Source organism: Manihot esculenta, chromosome 11 (assembly GCF_001659605.2).
Source record: "Manihot esculenta cultivar AM560-2 chromosome 11, M.esculenta_v8, whole genome shotgun sequence".
Classification (NCBI taxonomy): domain Eukaryota; kingdom Viridiplantae; phylum Streptophyta; class Magnoliopsida; order Malpighiales; family Euphorbiaceae; genus Manihot; species Manihot esculenta.
The window spans coordinates 4,749,107-4,763,697 of record NC_035171.2 but is presented as its reverse complement, the minus strand read 5'-3'; the positions used below and the strand labels follow the sequence as shown (position 1 = coordinate 4,763,697).

Genomic DNA, 14,591 nt, shown 5'->3' with positions numbered 1-14,591 from the left:
TAAAATTAGATGGTACTATTAGCATGTTTACTTAACTTATAAATAGTTAAATATTTTTTATCGTAATATGGATTGGTTAAAAAAATCAATGATAAATCAGGAGAGATTAAATATATATTATTAAAAAATATTATTTAAAATTACAAAAGTTACATAATATAAATTTCGTTTTTAAGGCAAAATTACTTATTGTATTAATAAAATCCAATCAAACGAAGAGGGATATCATCCCAAACAGAAAGACGATTATGCCTAATAGATTTTCTAACCAAAGTATGAGTAGCTAGAGTAGCGTTACGATAAATTCATTTAACAGAAATATTAGTTATAGAGTATAATAAAGATTTACAATCATTCAAAATCAAACCCCTGCAAAAGATAATTTGGCAAAGATACTCCTCAAGTGTCTGTCTAAACCCCTGTATAAAATAATTTGGCAAAAATACTCATCCTTCTTTCTCATCTCTCGAGCATAAATCATTAAAGTCTCTCGAATAAAGCCACAGAAGAGAGCTTCTACGAGACAAAACTGGAATAAGGTTCCAAAACCCACGTCATCGTTGCGATTTCGAAAACTCATAATAACTAGTAAACTTCTATTGAACATTACCTTTCGAAACAACTGAATCAATAAAATTTGAAGAAAAGCCAACCACAGAAACAGACACATGACTCTTCCACATTAACGAAGGGCCTCCTTTCAATTCTTGTCTATTGATTGAGAAGCAACCATCAAAATGTAAAAAATTACGAAAAAATTTCATAAGAGAACTAAAAGCTTTTGTTTCTATAAAAAATAAAATGTATTGGATTGTACGTGAGAAACCTCCCTACCATATAAAAATCATAAATAACGATCGAAATATCTCTGAAACTCTTAATAGAGACAACAACATCTTTTTTTTTTTATCGATAGTCAATTGACGCAAATAGTTTTTCATGAGAAAGAAGAAAGAAAAAGTTAAGTTTTAAAAAGAGGAAAAAGTGAGAGTATCGAGTTACAAAGGGATCATAAAAAAATATCTGTAAAAAAAATTTTCTTTATCGTTTAATTATTATATTATTTAAAATTATATAATATAAACATTTAAAATTACAATAACTGAATAATATATATAATTTAATATTTATATTATTTCATTTTTATAACTTTAATTAATATTTTATAATATTATTTAAATTTTTTCATATTTCATGACACTATTTTATTTTTTTTTATCGATACTCACATAGAATTTATAAAATTTAAATTTTAATATATAGATTGTCCGTTTCTTATACATTGGGTGTTTATTTGAACAATCAAAAAATTAGAATTAATGAAAAATAAAATATTTCAACATAAAATTAATAATTTACTTTCAGAAAAGAAATAGTCGCAATGAAAATTATTATGTGAATAATTTTATAATATATTTTATTATAAAAATATATTTTATTATTATAAAAATTAATCTCGGAAGAAGCCAAATGCTTTGCGACTACCAAAGCCGTACACACTACCAACCTAAATCCCAACTGCTAATCTTTTCAAAAAACTAAACTTGGTGATGGATACAAAATTAAAAAATAATAATAAAGGCATTATAGCAAGTACTTCAGAAACTTCCTTATACATTGAACAAATAGAAAAATAAAATCACAAAACAAAGACCAAAGCAAAAGTAGAGTCAACTAAAAAGCCAAAGAATTGATCCTCGGACAAGTAGCACAACGCGGACCAATACAATCAGAAACAGACCATAAAATCATTACCTTCTATATAGGACGGTGATTATTCGATTTAAATTAAAAAAATTAATTAAATTAAATTAATTTAAAATTTTAATTTAATTTTTTATTTATTTTAGTTCAGTTTGATTTTTAATTTTAAAAATTTTAATTATTTCAGTTCGATTCGATTTTAATAAAAAAAATTAAAAAAAATTGAATCAAACCAATTAGTGATAATAATATATTTTTTAATAATATAGAGAAATTAAATTATATTAAAATTAAAATATTTTAATTAAATTTTAAAATATTAAAAATAAAGTATAAAAAATAAAAATTTTATTAAAAATCGAAATTGATCAAATTGAATTGAATCAAATCAAATCAAATTGGTTCGGTTTGATTCAATTTCTGATCAAAATCAATTCGGTTTAATTTTTATAAATATTAAAATTTCGGTTTTCAAATTTAGTTTGATTCGATCTTTTATTAAAATCAATTCGGTTCAATTTTCATAAATATTAAAATTTTAATTTTCAATTTATTCAGTTTAATTTGATTTTAAATCGAATCGATTAAATGCACACCCCTACTCGTAACTTTAATTAAATCTTCATATTCAGTTAAGGTTACAAGTTGTGGATTTATTAATATATTAAATTATTTATATATTATTTATTATTTGGCTCATATATTTTTTATTTAAATATATTAGAAACTTATTTAAACGAATAAAATAGAACTTCAAGAGATAAAATTTGAAAGAAAAAAAAATCTACTATTAATCTTGTGCTGGTTGGACGAATGAATTAATTTAGTCGTTGGACGAATGAATCCAAACACACGGAGTCAAGTCCGACGGCCCATTGGCCATTTGCCGACATGTGCTGGTGGGGCCTGGAGATACGCGCGTGTAATTTTGTATAAATTGGTAATGATATATCCACCATCACTTCATCGACATGTGCTAGTCGTAATCACTGCTGATGGCTGATGCAGACACCTTAAGGCCAAATCATTCGTACCGGAAAAAAAATTTTTTTTTTTCTATTATTTCACATTATATATTTTTTTAATCAAATACTGATGATTGTTTTATTATCCATGTTTAATATACGGTGATCAATTATTGTATTTTTATCGTGCATTATTTATTGCTTTGAAAGCCCGTAAAGACAGAAATCGATTCACAAATCCAAATGAAAATATCTCAAACCTTTAATTAATTTAAAAAATGATTGATGCTTATATAGCTTCAGCTCCAAGTCTAAGAAGGAGGATTAGACTTTTAAGAGGGATTATTGGGTCAGGATTTTTCTCTTTTGATGGAATATCAAAGAGAATGTTCTACTCCACTCCTTCTAAGCGGTCATTGTTGGTGGATAATATTTTATTATAATATTTATTAAAAGTCATAATAGAGGGTATCTAAATAGGAAATAAAATTAAATCTATGATTATACAATTTTTAAAATTAAATAATTGACTCATCTATCAATATTTACTTTCTATATTAATATATTTACTTTCTATAATCTATAACACAGCTCCTTAAGTTGGAGCATAAATGTTAATCATGCAGTGAAGATATCTCCTAATTGTTCTCCAATTCAAATGTCTTGTTGATATTATCTTTTGTTGGACCTGATAATCGCTGGATTTTTCATCTCTCTGAATCAGGCCGGGCTTGTGAAAGCAGGATCGGCCCTAAGCCCGGAAAATGTCCCAGGACCATTCAGCTCGGTCCCTCCAGGCTAGGCTCAAAGGAATGAAGAGGGAACCAAGATGCACATGGGTCTCAGCCCGATAGGTCGAAGATTGGCCCAGTGACGTGACAGGAGGCAGGATGGCGAACCCGGTCACTTCGCAGCCCTTCCCGTTTGCACATCGGAAGACATTAAATGGCCACTTGACATGGAGTGGGTCTCTGAGTATCCGTACACGTGGGACAGTATGACAGGACAGATAGTACTGTAGCAGAGAGACCACTACGCGCCCGAGCGAAAAGGAGACAGGATAAGAGGGGAAGGGATCATCCGGGAAAAACAAGTCTTTACACACGTACATACTGTAACCCTATTCTCTGGATCTCAGAACATCAGGACCTTTTCACGAACAAAATGACAATCAATCTCGATGTGTTTAGTTCTCTCGTGAAATACTGAATTTGAGGCGATGTGGATAACTGTTTGATTTTCACACCATAACTTAGCTGGCCACGAATTTGTGAATCCAATTTCTTCCAATAGTTGACGTATCCACAACACTTCACAAACGAGTTGTGTCATGGTTCGACATTTAAGTTCAGCACTAGAACGGGAGATCATATTTTCTCAACTTAGTAAAACGTCTTACACATATAATAAATACGTGAAATATTCCTTTTGGCAGAATATAAAAATTCTAAATACTCCATTAATTTTTTAACAAATTCACAGTAATTAATAAGACTAATCACTTTACTATAAATAAAATTTCGAATCTGCAGAAATAAACGAGCATCATCCCTCATCTAATCTCTACGAGTTTCGTCAGTTGGAGGATCATTGATAAGATGATCATCCATTTCAATACTTCGTAAATAAATACTGATAGTTTTACTCCAATCCAAAAAATTAGATTTATTTAATTTGTGTTCCATGATTTTAGTTATCACAAAAATCACATCAGTTGTATGGTTTTAACTTCAGCCATAAGGATAACCAACAAAAAATAATCAAAATAAACAAAGGATCAGAAGAACAGAGTACCCGTGAACAGTACTCGTGAACAGTACCAGATAAATAGTGCCCGATGAACAGAACCCTAAATCTCCAAATGTTACCTTTTACAGGTAACCCAAATGAACAGAGCCCTAAATCTCTAAATGTTATCTTTTATTGATAACCCAAATGAACAGAACTCTAAATCTCCAAATGTTACCCTTTATGGATAACACAAATAAACAGATTTTAAGTCTCCAAATGTTAACCTTTATAGGTAATCCAAATGAACAGAGCCTCTAAAATTTAAATTTCAAGGAGTGAGGCTATGATACAATGTAGAAAGATAATATTTTGTTGTAATATTTGTTGTAAGTCACAATAGAGCTTACAACCTATTTATACATGATAAACAATATCTAAACAAAAAATAAAATCAAACTTATGATTATACAATCCTTAAAATTAAGCAACTGATCCATCTATTAATATTTACTTCCTATAACCTATAACAGTAATAATCAAATCGATAACAATAAGCTGAATTGAAATTTGCCCATTTATTTTAACATCCTCCCCTTGTATGTTATCATTATTCATTGCTCTTCAAATTCAGCTGTAAGTTGCTTCAACACTCTTCATTATCAAAGCTTTCCTCTTGATTGGGATTAAGGTTTAGTTAGAGTGGAAGCAATACTTTTGAAAATATTCGATCAAGAGACTAAGTTAAATATTGTTTATTAACTATGACTTTATTTATTGTTTCATTTTCTCTTTGATTAATAAAATAATTTTTGTTTATCTGTTCAAATATTAAAAAAGTGTAAAATATTTTTATTTTTTTCAAATAAAGTTAGTCTTAATAATATTCACTAAAATATTTCACATAAATAATTTTCTTCTAATAAAGCAAATCATATAAATACATTTGCATATTCAAGTGGCTAATCAAAAGCATCTTCGAGAAATCAATATATTGAAAAGTTGAAATTCTACCCTAACTGTATAAGGATTTGTTGTCATTCTCATCCCATATGTCCTTTGGAGGAATGTGCCCTTCAAGAATTTCAACTATCTGCATAACATTACAAAAGTAAAAGAATGATACGTCAATCTCTCATTTTTCAAATGCTAATAACAAAATATATAAGTTTGCAAATGAAAATTTCAAATTTTTTACTTTTTTCATTTGTAGATGAAATTTTAAAAATTTATATATACAAATTGCAGCACAATAAATCATCTGTTTTACTTGTAATACATCATAAATTTATAATTTATTGTCGACGAGATCCCTTACTTATCCATTTATAGCTTTTTCAATTCGAATCCTTATCTGAATATTGATCAAAAAACATGTTTATTAGTTTTTTTTTTTATCAAAATTAAGCTTTAATTTTTTTATTATATTTATAAATTTACAATTATCTCGTGTATCTTTTAAAAGGAATTAATTCAAAAAAAAAATCATATAACCTAACTCAACTAACAAGATCACGACTTAATGGTACTGAATAAGCTACTAGACATCAAAAAATGTAAACTAAAGACTTACGCAATTAATAATATCACCGCCTTTCTCATGAACATTTCTGTCAGTAATAATCTCCAGAAGCACAATTCCAAATGCATAAACATCTAATTTTTCAGAGAAATTTTTATAGTTTTTTGAATTTGAATAGCTGCAATCGCAAAAATTAAGTTGTCAACTATATATAAACATATATATGCATAAGCCTAACCAAAGGCTTTTTCTTTCTATTTTTTAGTTTATTTTTTGATTTATTATATTAAAACTAAAATTTAAACTTATGATCTTTAGACATTTTTTATATAATATTAATTCAATTAAGCTCAAGCTTATAATTGCTTGTGTTTTTGTTTTTTTTTTTTTTAAAAAAAAACTGATCTAAAATCTTACATATCTGTTCTTCCAGACAGAAAATACATAATTAGTCTAAAATTTATAACCTGAAAAAAAATGGTAATTAGTGTTGAATATATTTCACCACGTAATACTAACACAAATTTCACTATATATATACAAAATGATTTCTTTGTTTCAAATATATAAAGTCTTCTATTTATTATTAAACTGCATTACCTTTGACTCAAAATTGTTATTCAGAATAATATTATTTATTTGATATTTTCATATATAATTTCACATATATATATATAGAACAAAAAAAATTTTAAATACATATTATTATCTACAACCAATACGTATTAAAAAAAATTATAAAGTTCAGAAATTAGCAGAGAATATATTAATATAATTCTATAATCACAACTTCATGTAGATATTTTAATTCTTTTGCAGAACCTATATAATGCGATATTCATTCTTTTAGGCCAATCCAAAGTCTCCGATCCTGTGGAGCTAATTCATAGATATTAAAACTATATTTATAGCTGTGGGAAATGTTTATGTATAAATACCAGAAAAACTTATCTGGATCTATTATATAATAGCTTCAAAAAATATATATAGCTGTTCCTTCATAAAAAAATTAAATAAAATTTATTTTTCTCTATTTTAGATCCATGATAAATAGAATTCAGGTAAAAATTTTATGTAACTACATAGGAATGAGAAAAAAAAAACTCACCATGTAAATGATATTTTAAGGAATTAGTGGGCGAAACAAATTCTAAGTCAAGAAATTTATTGATATTTTCAATGCAATATGTTAATAAGATTTGAGTGCTCCACACTGCTAATATCCTTGATCTTCTTTTCGAACTCTTCTTTCTGTTGTTTATTCAGAAGATCTTTAAGTTTTTTAATGGCAATAATGGCTTTGTTTTTTAGCCGTCCAACATAAACTACACTATATTCACCCTCACCGACTAAATTGGCATCGGAAAAACCTTCAATTGCCTTTCTTAGTTGTCGGTGAGTAAAAATCTTTCCGAGCAAAACTCGGATCGTTTAGAGTATTTTCAGTATGATTATTGCTGTGATTGGCCATGTGGATTTCGTGTAGTGAGATTCCAGTGGGTATAGTAAGAATGAGAACCCTGGTGACGAGAATATCCCTTTCGTTCCCACAGACGGTGGCAATTGATGATATGAGATCCAAAGAGAAAATAGAGTTTCTGTGTGTATGGAAAAACTTAGTGCTGAATGGATCATGCCCCTTTTTCCTTGTCCTTTAGTGACGCAACACCGCCATCCTGCTACAGTGCCACATGTCGCTATCATATAAAGCCGTATGTATGTGTGTACCTGCTCGCTCCCATCGTCACGCGGCCATTTAATTCTCTTCTGACGCTCGTACTGATAGGGTCGTGGCTTAGCTGGGCCTGCTTTCCTACTCCCCATCATGTCGAAAGGGCTGGATTCTTCCCTGATGAGTCCGGACCATGGTCAACTCGGTCTACTTCAACCGTAAACTAGATTGTGTGCTAATAAGCCTGCTTGCATGGTAGACTCTTATGGATTTTGGATTTGATTTTTCTTCTAAGACTCGATCTCAGTCTGGATGCCAATGATCCAGCGGTCATCAATATGCATTGTCAATTTCTTATACAATCGGATGCTTCTTTGAATAATTTCAAACTAATAAGAAACTAAAATTAATAAAAAAAATAAAATATTTGTGAGATCAATAATTCAGTGAAAATTATTCAGTGAGTAATTTTATAATATATTTTATTATAAAAATATATTTATTATTTTTAAGAATTAATTTATAACACTGAAATTATATAATAACAATAACATATTTACTAATAAACAATTATCATGTTTTTAAAAATATCTTTTATTTTTTATAATATAACATCAAGTATATTTTAAAAATTAAATATAAAAAAATTATATTTTTATAGTATAATATTAAATATATTTTATATATCATTTAATTTTAATAAAAATATATTTAATTTATTTTTATATTATAATAAACAATATATTTTATTATAAATATTATAAAATATATTTAATTATATCATAATAATATATTTTAATTTATTAATTTAAAAACTTTAAAAATTATATCGGTCTACCATGAACTAAATTGATGATAAAACACAAATAAATGGATCTCTTAAAAAAAGAAAATTACTAAGAGATTTCTAAGTTTTGATAAAATTAATTAGTTGGTATTTATAATTTTTATAATCAATTAAAATATTTCTCACAATTTTAAAATATAACTATTTAATTTTTCCTTTAAAAATTCTATGAATTAAATGGTGAAGTTATTTGTCAGGAGAACAATTATAAATCTCAAAAATAGCCATAGCACAACACTATTCTTCGTTAAATTTGATTTAATTTAATTTTATACGAGAAGATAAATCAATCCATTAAAATTATTTTCATTGATAAAAAAATAAAAATTTACAAATATCAAACTCAGAAAAAAAAAAGGGTAAAAGACATACAACAATGAAAAAAATCATCACTGCTGAATTCATATAAATTTAAAATATCATGTTATAGTGAATTTATCTAAAATTTTATATATTTATATTATAAATTATATAAATCTTACTTAAAAAATATATATTTTGTACGATAAATAATAATTTCTCTATTATTTTATATTAAAATACTTTGGATATATATATTTGAATTTTGAAATGTAAATTGCAAATATTAGATTTGAAATTTATCAATTTAAAAATATTTTATTTAGCTAATTAAAAAATATCAAATCTTGATTTGAAGTTTGTTGTTTGAATTGTTTATTAACTATGGCTTTATTTTATCTGTTCAAATATTAAAAAAGTATAAAATATTTTTATTTTTATGAAATAAAATTAGTCTTAATAACATTCACTAAATATTTCACATAAATAATTTTCTTCTAATAAAGCAAATCATATAAATACATCCGCATATTCAAGTGTCCAATTAAAAACATCTTCTAGAAATCAATACATTGAAAAATTGAAATTCTACTCTAACTATATAAGGATTTTTTGTCATTCTCATTCCATATATCCTTTAGGGGAATGTCTCCTTCAAGAGCTTTAACTATCTGCATAATATTGCAAAGGTAAGAGAATGATATGTCAATCTTCAATTTTTTGAATGAATAATAAAATGTAAGTTTGATAAAAAAAAAATTTAAAACTTTTTACCATTACAAAATGAAATTTTGTAGATTTATATATACAAGCTGCAGCACAATAAATCATTCGCTGTACTTGTAATGCATCATAAATTTGTAATTTACTGTCGACGAGATCCCTTACTTGCCCATTCATAGCTTTTTCAATTCGAATCCTCACCTGAATATTGATCAAAGAACATGTTTATTAGTTTTTTTTATCAAAATTAAGCTTTAATTTTTTTTTACTATATTTATAAATTCACAATCATTTGATGTATATCTTTTAAAAGAAATTAATTCACAAAAGAATCATATAAATGTAAACAAAAACTTACCCAATTAATAATATTACCGCCTTTCTCATGAACATTTCTACCAGTAACAAGCTCTAGAAGCAGAACTCCAAATGTATAAACATCTGATTTTTCAGAGAGATTTTTATAATCTTTTGAATATGAATAACTGCAATAGCAAAAACTAAATTGTCAATTATATATAAACGTATGTTTACATAAGCCTAACCAAAGGCTTTTTCTTACTATTTTTTGCTTATTTTTTTATTTCTTATATTAAAACTAAAATTTAAATTTAACATTTTAGACATTTCTGACAGAATATTAATTTGATTAAGTTCAAGTTTATAATTGATTGTCTTTTTGCTTTTTTTATTTTAAACTGATCTTACATATCATTAGTTCTCCCTGGCGGAAAATGCATGATTAGTCCAAAATTTGTAACCTGAAAAAAAATGATAATTAGTGTTGAATATATTTCACCACTTCATACTAACACAAATTTCATTATATATATATATATATATATATAAAATATTTTCCTTGTTTCCAATTTATTATTAAACTAAATTACCTTTGGCTCAAAATTATTATCGAGAATAATATTATTTGATTTGATATCTCCATGTATAATTTTACCTGTGTATATATAGAGAATAAAAAAATTTTAAATATAAATTAGTATCCACGTGAATACATATTAAAACAAATTATAAAGTTCAGAGAATAGCAGAGAATATATTAATATAGTTCTATAATCACAACCTTTATGCAGATATTTTAATCCATTTGCAGAACCTAATGCGATATTCATTCTTTTAGGCCAATCCAAAGTCTCCGATCCTGTGGAGCCAATTCATAGATATTAAAATCATATTTGTAGCTGTAGGAGATGTCTATGTATAAATATGAGAAAAACTTACCTAGATCTACTATATCATACACTCAATATATATATATATATATATATATATATAAGTTTCTTCATAAAAAAAAGTAGATAAAATTTATTTCTCTCTATTTTAGATCGATGATAAATAGAATTCAAGTAAAAATTTCATGTAAATACATAGGAAGGAGAAAGAAAAACTCACCATGTAAATAATATTTCAAGGAGTTACTAGGCGAAACAAACTCTGAAACAAGAAATCTATTGAGATTTTCAATGCAGTATCCAACTGGATTAACAAGATTTGAGTGCTTCAGGCTACTAATATCCTTGATCTTCTTTTCGAATTCTTCTTTCTGTTGTTTATTTGGAAGATCTTTAAGTTTTTTAATGGCAACAATGGTTTTGTTTTCTAGCTGTCCAACATAAACCGCACCATATTCACCTTCACCGACTAATTTGACATTGGAGAAATCTTCAGTTGCCTTTCTTAATTCTCGATGAGTAAAAATCTTTGGCTTATAAGCTTGAAAACTCCCACTAAATGAAGTTTTTCCAACAGGGTTAGAGAAACGAGTGGTTTCTATTGTTGGATTTCTCGTAGTTGTAGTTTTATTATTATTATTAGGAAGCTTCATCATTGTCGTTTGAGAGAGCTCGGCCTTAGGATTATCTACATCAAGGAAGAGAATAAAATTAATTTTACCTATTTAAATTTTAATGTTTATATTTTCATCTCGCCCCTCTTTACCTTTTCCATTAGGTTTTTCTTTACTCTAAAATAGGGGGAGATAAAAATATAAAAAAATGAATGAAATTATAAATAATTATAAAATTAGAGGGTGAAATGTAAGTAATTACAATATTTATAAATTGAATAATAATTTATTTCAAAACGTTAAAAAAATGGATGAAATAACCTAATACATATAACTAAAGTTCAAGATATAAAAAAATTAAGTATTAATGACAAAAATCTAGAGATTAAATTATAAATTTTCAAAAAAAAAATGCCATAATTGCCATAAGAATTGAAACTTTAGATATAGTAATTTAGTGTTACCCTGAAGGAAATTGTAGTCATTGTCATCCCAAACACCATTAAGATGAAGTTCATCTTCAAGAGCCTGAGCTATCTGCACGCCATGGCAATAGTAAAAAGGTTATAGCTGATAAATATTAGTGAGTAGACTTTGTAAAGATTATACCATTTTATGAACTGATCAGTGGGATGTGTCAGCTAAAAAAATAATATATGGCTAGTTAATTTTTACCTCTTTGATCGTTGGGCGAATCTCCGAAAGTTTATATACACAACATGCAGCACACTTAACCATTCTGATCATTTCCTTTTTTTCCTTTCCATTAAAATTTTGTAATTTAGAATCAATTAAATCCGTACGTTTTCCCTTCAGAACTGGTATGATTTGATTTTTCGCCTGTAAATTAATTAATAAAAAGAATTAGTCAAACGAAAGGTTTTCATACAAAATAAAATTTATGTAAATAACTTATGTTAATTAAACAAATTATATATTTTTTATTTGCTATTTATAGATTAGTAACATACCCAAGAAACAATGTGACTGCCTTCTTGTGTAGGAGGTCTTCCTGAAATCAATTCTAAAAGTACCACACCAAAGGAATAGACATCTAATTTATCAGTTGCCTGTCCAGAATGCTTAGGATCTATATAACTGTAATTTAAAAAGTACGAGTTAAAGAATATTTCTTAGAAAAGAAACTCTTGCTAGAGAAGCACAACAATTAAATTTTTTGTTAATTTAAATATAAATCATTAATTAATTTCGGTTTAAAATTAGAATTCAATCAAGTATAAACTCAATTAAAACTGTTTTTTCCTTTCATTGAATTAAAAATCAAAATGAGATTGAAATAAAATCATTTCAATTTAATTTTTTGTGTCAGATGCCATTGATCAATAATTTTTTTTGTCTATTAAAAAAATTCAACCTTTTAAAATGAATCGATTTAAATCAAATAATGCAATTAATAGGAAAATAAAAAATAAAAAAGCATCTTACTCCACAGTTCCACCAATATTGGATGTGGAGATGTGAGAAACATTATCAGGAAAGAACAATGCAAGTCCAAAATCTGCCACCTAAATAAAATGATCTAACTGCATCAGTAGAATATTCATCATGCCATATAATTTAATATTGAACACAATTAAACATAAGGTTAGGATTGTGAACTTCATCATACCAGGAGAATTATAGAATTTAATTTAAGAGTTTCAATATTATACGTACCTTTGGTTCAAAATTATCATCAAGAAGAATATTATCCGGTTTAATATCTTGATGTATAATTCTGGGAGTACCTAAATATATAAATAAAAATCATTCATAAAAATAAATGAATAACAAATAGTGAATTGAAAATAGAAAATAAATGAAAGAGAAGAAATATCAATAGGTAAGCAACTCACAGTATAGATGCAGATATTCCAATCCTCTAGCACAACCAATAGCGATTTTCATTCTTTTCGGCCAATCTAAATTCTTCTTTTCTAAGAATGGGTTTCTTATTTGTGAGATCTTAATCACGTATTTCTTAATTATTTGTGAGATCTTAATAATGTATAATTAAAGAAATAAAAGAGAATTTACCATGTAAATTAAATTTCAAGGATTTATTGCGAAAATACTCTAGAACAAGCAATACGTTCGCTCCATCGACACAGTAACCCACCAGCTTAACAAGATTTCGGTGGCTGACACAGCTAGCGACCCTGATCTCGTGCTCCAATCCTTTCTTCAACGGTTGATCCGGAAGGATCTTCAGTTTCTTAATAGCAGCGATTTTACCATCCAAGAATCCCTCATAAACTTCACCAAAACCACCACCGCCGATTCGGTAATTGTTGGAAAAACGATGAGCTGCCTCTGCTAGCTCTTCATAAGTGTATTGCGTCGGCCCATATGTAGCCGGTGATTGGGGAGTTGCCATAGTAGTGCTCGTTCCCAAGCGAAAAGCCGTTGAAAGTCGTACAGTTGCAGAGACGAAACTTCAATAATGAATGGGGTTGTTGAAGAATTTTTATTGCCCACTAGACTTGTGTCTTTGTAGTGAGACTTGCAGTTTAAAAAATTAGAAATGGAAGCAGACCTGTGCACATGATGAAGATGGATTTTTTTTTTAATTAAGCATTGCGAGACAGACGATAATGGGGCGAAGTTTCCTATATTTTTTAATGAGACTATATGGCAAATTATTAGATACCACCTCAGCAATAACACTATAACATATTGGAAAGAAAATAAAAAGTTAATAATTTTTTTTTAACTAGTAGTGATGTAGTGTTTAATAAATAATTTATTTTTTATTTTTTTTATTAATACGTTGTATTATGATTGGTTCACTGTATCATCTCCGCATGATAAACTATTATTGCTAGAGCACCCAATAATTCCTCAGCCTATATGAGACAGAAAATTTGTAAACAAAACTTGTTGAAATTTGTCTTAGGCGTGAATTCTTGCCGTCCAATAGAGTTTTTGGGGTCAATTTTAAGTGATTATAATATATTATCGACTCCCAAGTTTTCTAAGGTTAATTTTAATCAATCTGAATACTATGATAAAATACTAAAATTTTTAATTTTTAATTTTTAATTTAAATAAGATAATATTATATACATTGTATTATCTCTTTAAATTATAGGCCTTCTGCAATTTGGAATCATCCCCACCACGGTAGTTGCCGGTGTCCAAAGCTTGTTTGAGTCGAGGCATCGTCTGAAAAATTTCAAAGACAGAAATGCGTCCAATAAATATTAATCTTAAGTTTGAAATTAAAAATTTTATAAGAATTTAATTTAATTTAATTTTTTTTATAAAATTATTATTTAAAATAAAAAAATTTGAAATTTTTTAATTTGAGAATTTATTTAAATTTT

At 27.0% G+C, this 14,591-nt stretch overlaps 1 protein-coding gene across 1 annotated transcript; it reads right to left on the bottom strand.

Annotated features, from left to right (window-relative positions):
• Positions 1 to 9,214: 9,214 nt before the first annotated feature.
• On the bottom strand, positions 9,215 to 13,830 carry LOC110625470 (proline-rich receptor-like protein kinase PERK10). The gene is made up of 14 exons (XM_021771070.2): positions 13,303 to 13,830; positions 13,122 to 13,202; positions 12,943 to 13,013; positions 12,712 to 12,791; positions 12,237 to 12,363; positions 11,941 to 12,105; positions 11,730 to 11,802; positions 10,872 to 11,339; positions 10,543 to 10,620; positions 10,352 to 10,416; positions 10,170 to 10,222; positions 9,820 to 9,946; positions 9,513 to 9,662; positions 9,215 to 9,409 (listed from the first exon to the last, which is right to left on the bottom strand). Exons 1-14 carry the CDS (start codon positions 13,640 to 13,642, stop codon positions 9,332 to 9,334), a joined length of 1,956 nt encoding a protein of 651 aa, XP_021626762.2. The 5' UTR covers positions 13,643 to 13,830; the 3' UTR covers positions 9,215 to 9,331.
• Between the last annotated feature and the right edge of the window lie 761 nt (positions 13,831 to 14,591).

What these genes read in the sequence shown, in the direction of transcription:
- LOC110625470 (XM_021771070.2), bottom strand. Translation starts at nt 13,642, where the DNA reads ATGGCAACTCCCCAATCACCGGCTACATATGGGCCGACGCAATACACT. An exon ending in CTTGAAATTTAATTTACATG is followed by an intron (nt 13,203 to 13,302) that starts GTAAATTCTCTT and finishes ACCCATTCTTAG; the next exon opens with AAAAGAAGAATTTAGATTGG. An exon ending in ATAATAATTTTGAGCCAAAG is followed by an intron (nt 10,223 to 10,351) that starts GTAATTTAGTTT and finishes ATTTTTTTTCAG; the next exon opens with GTTACAAATTTTGGACTAAT.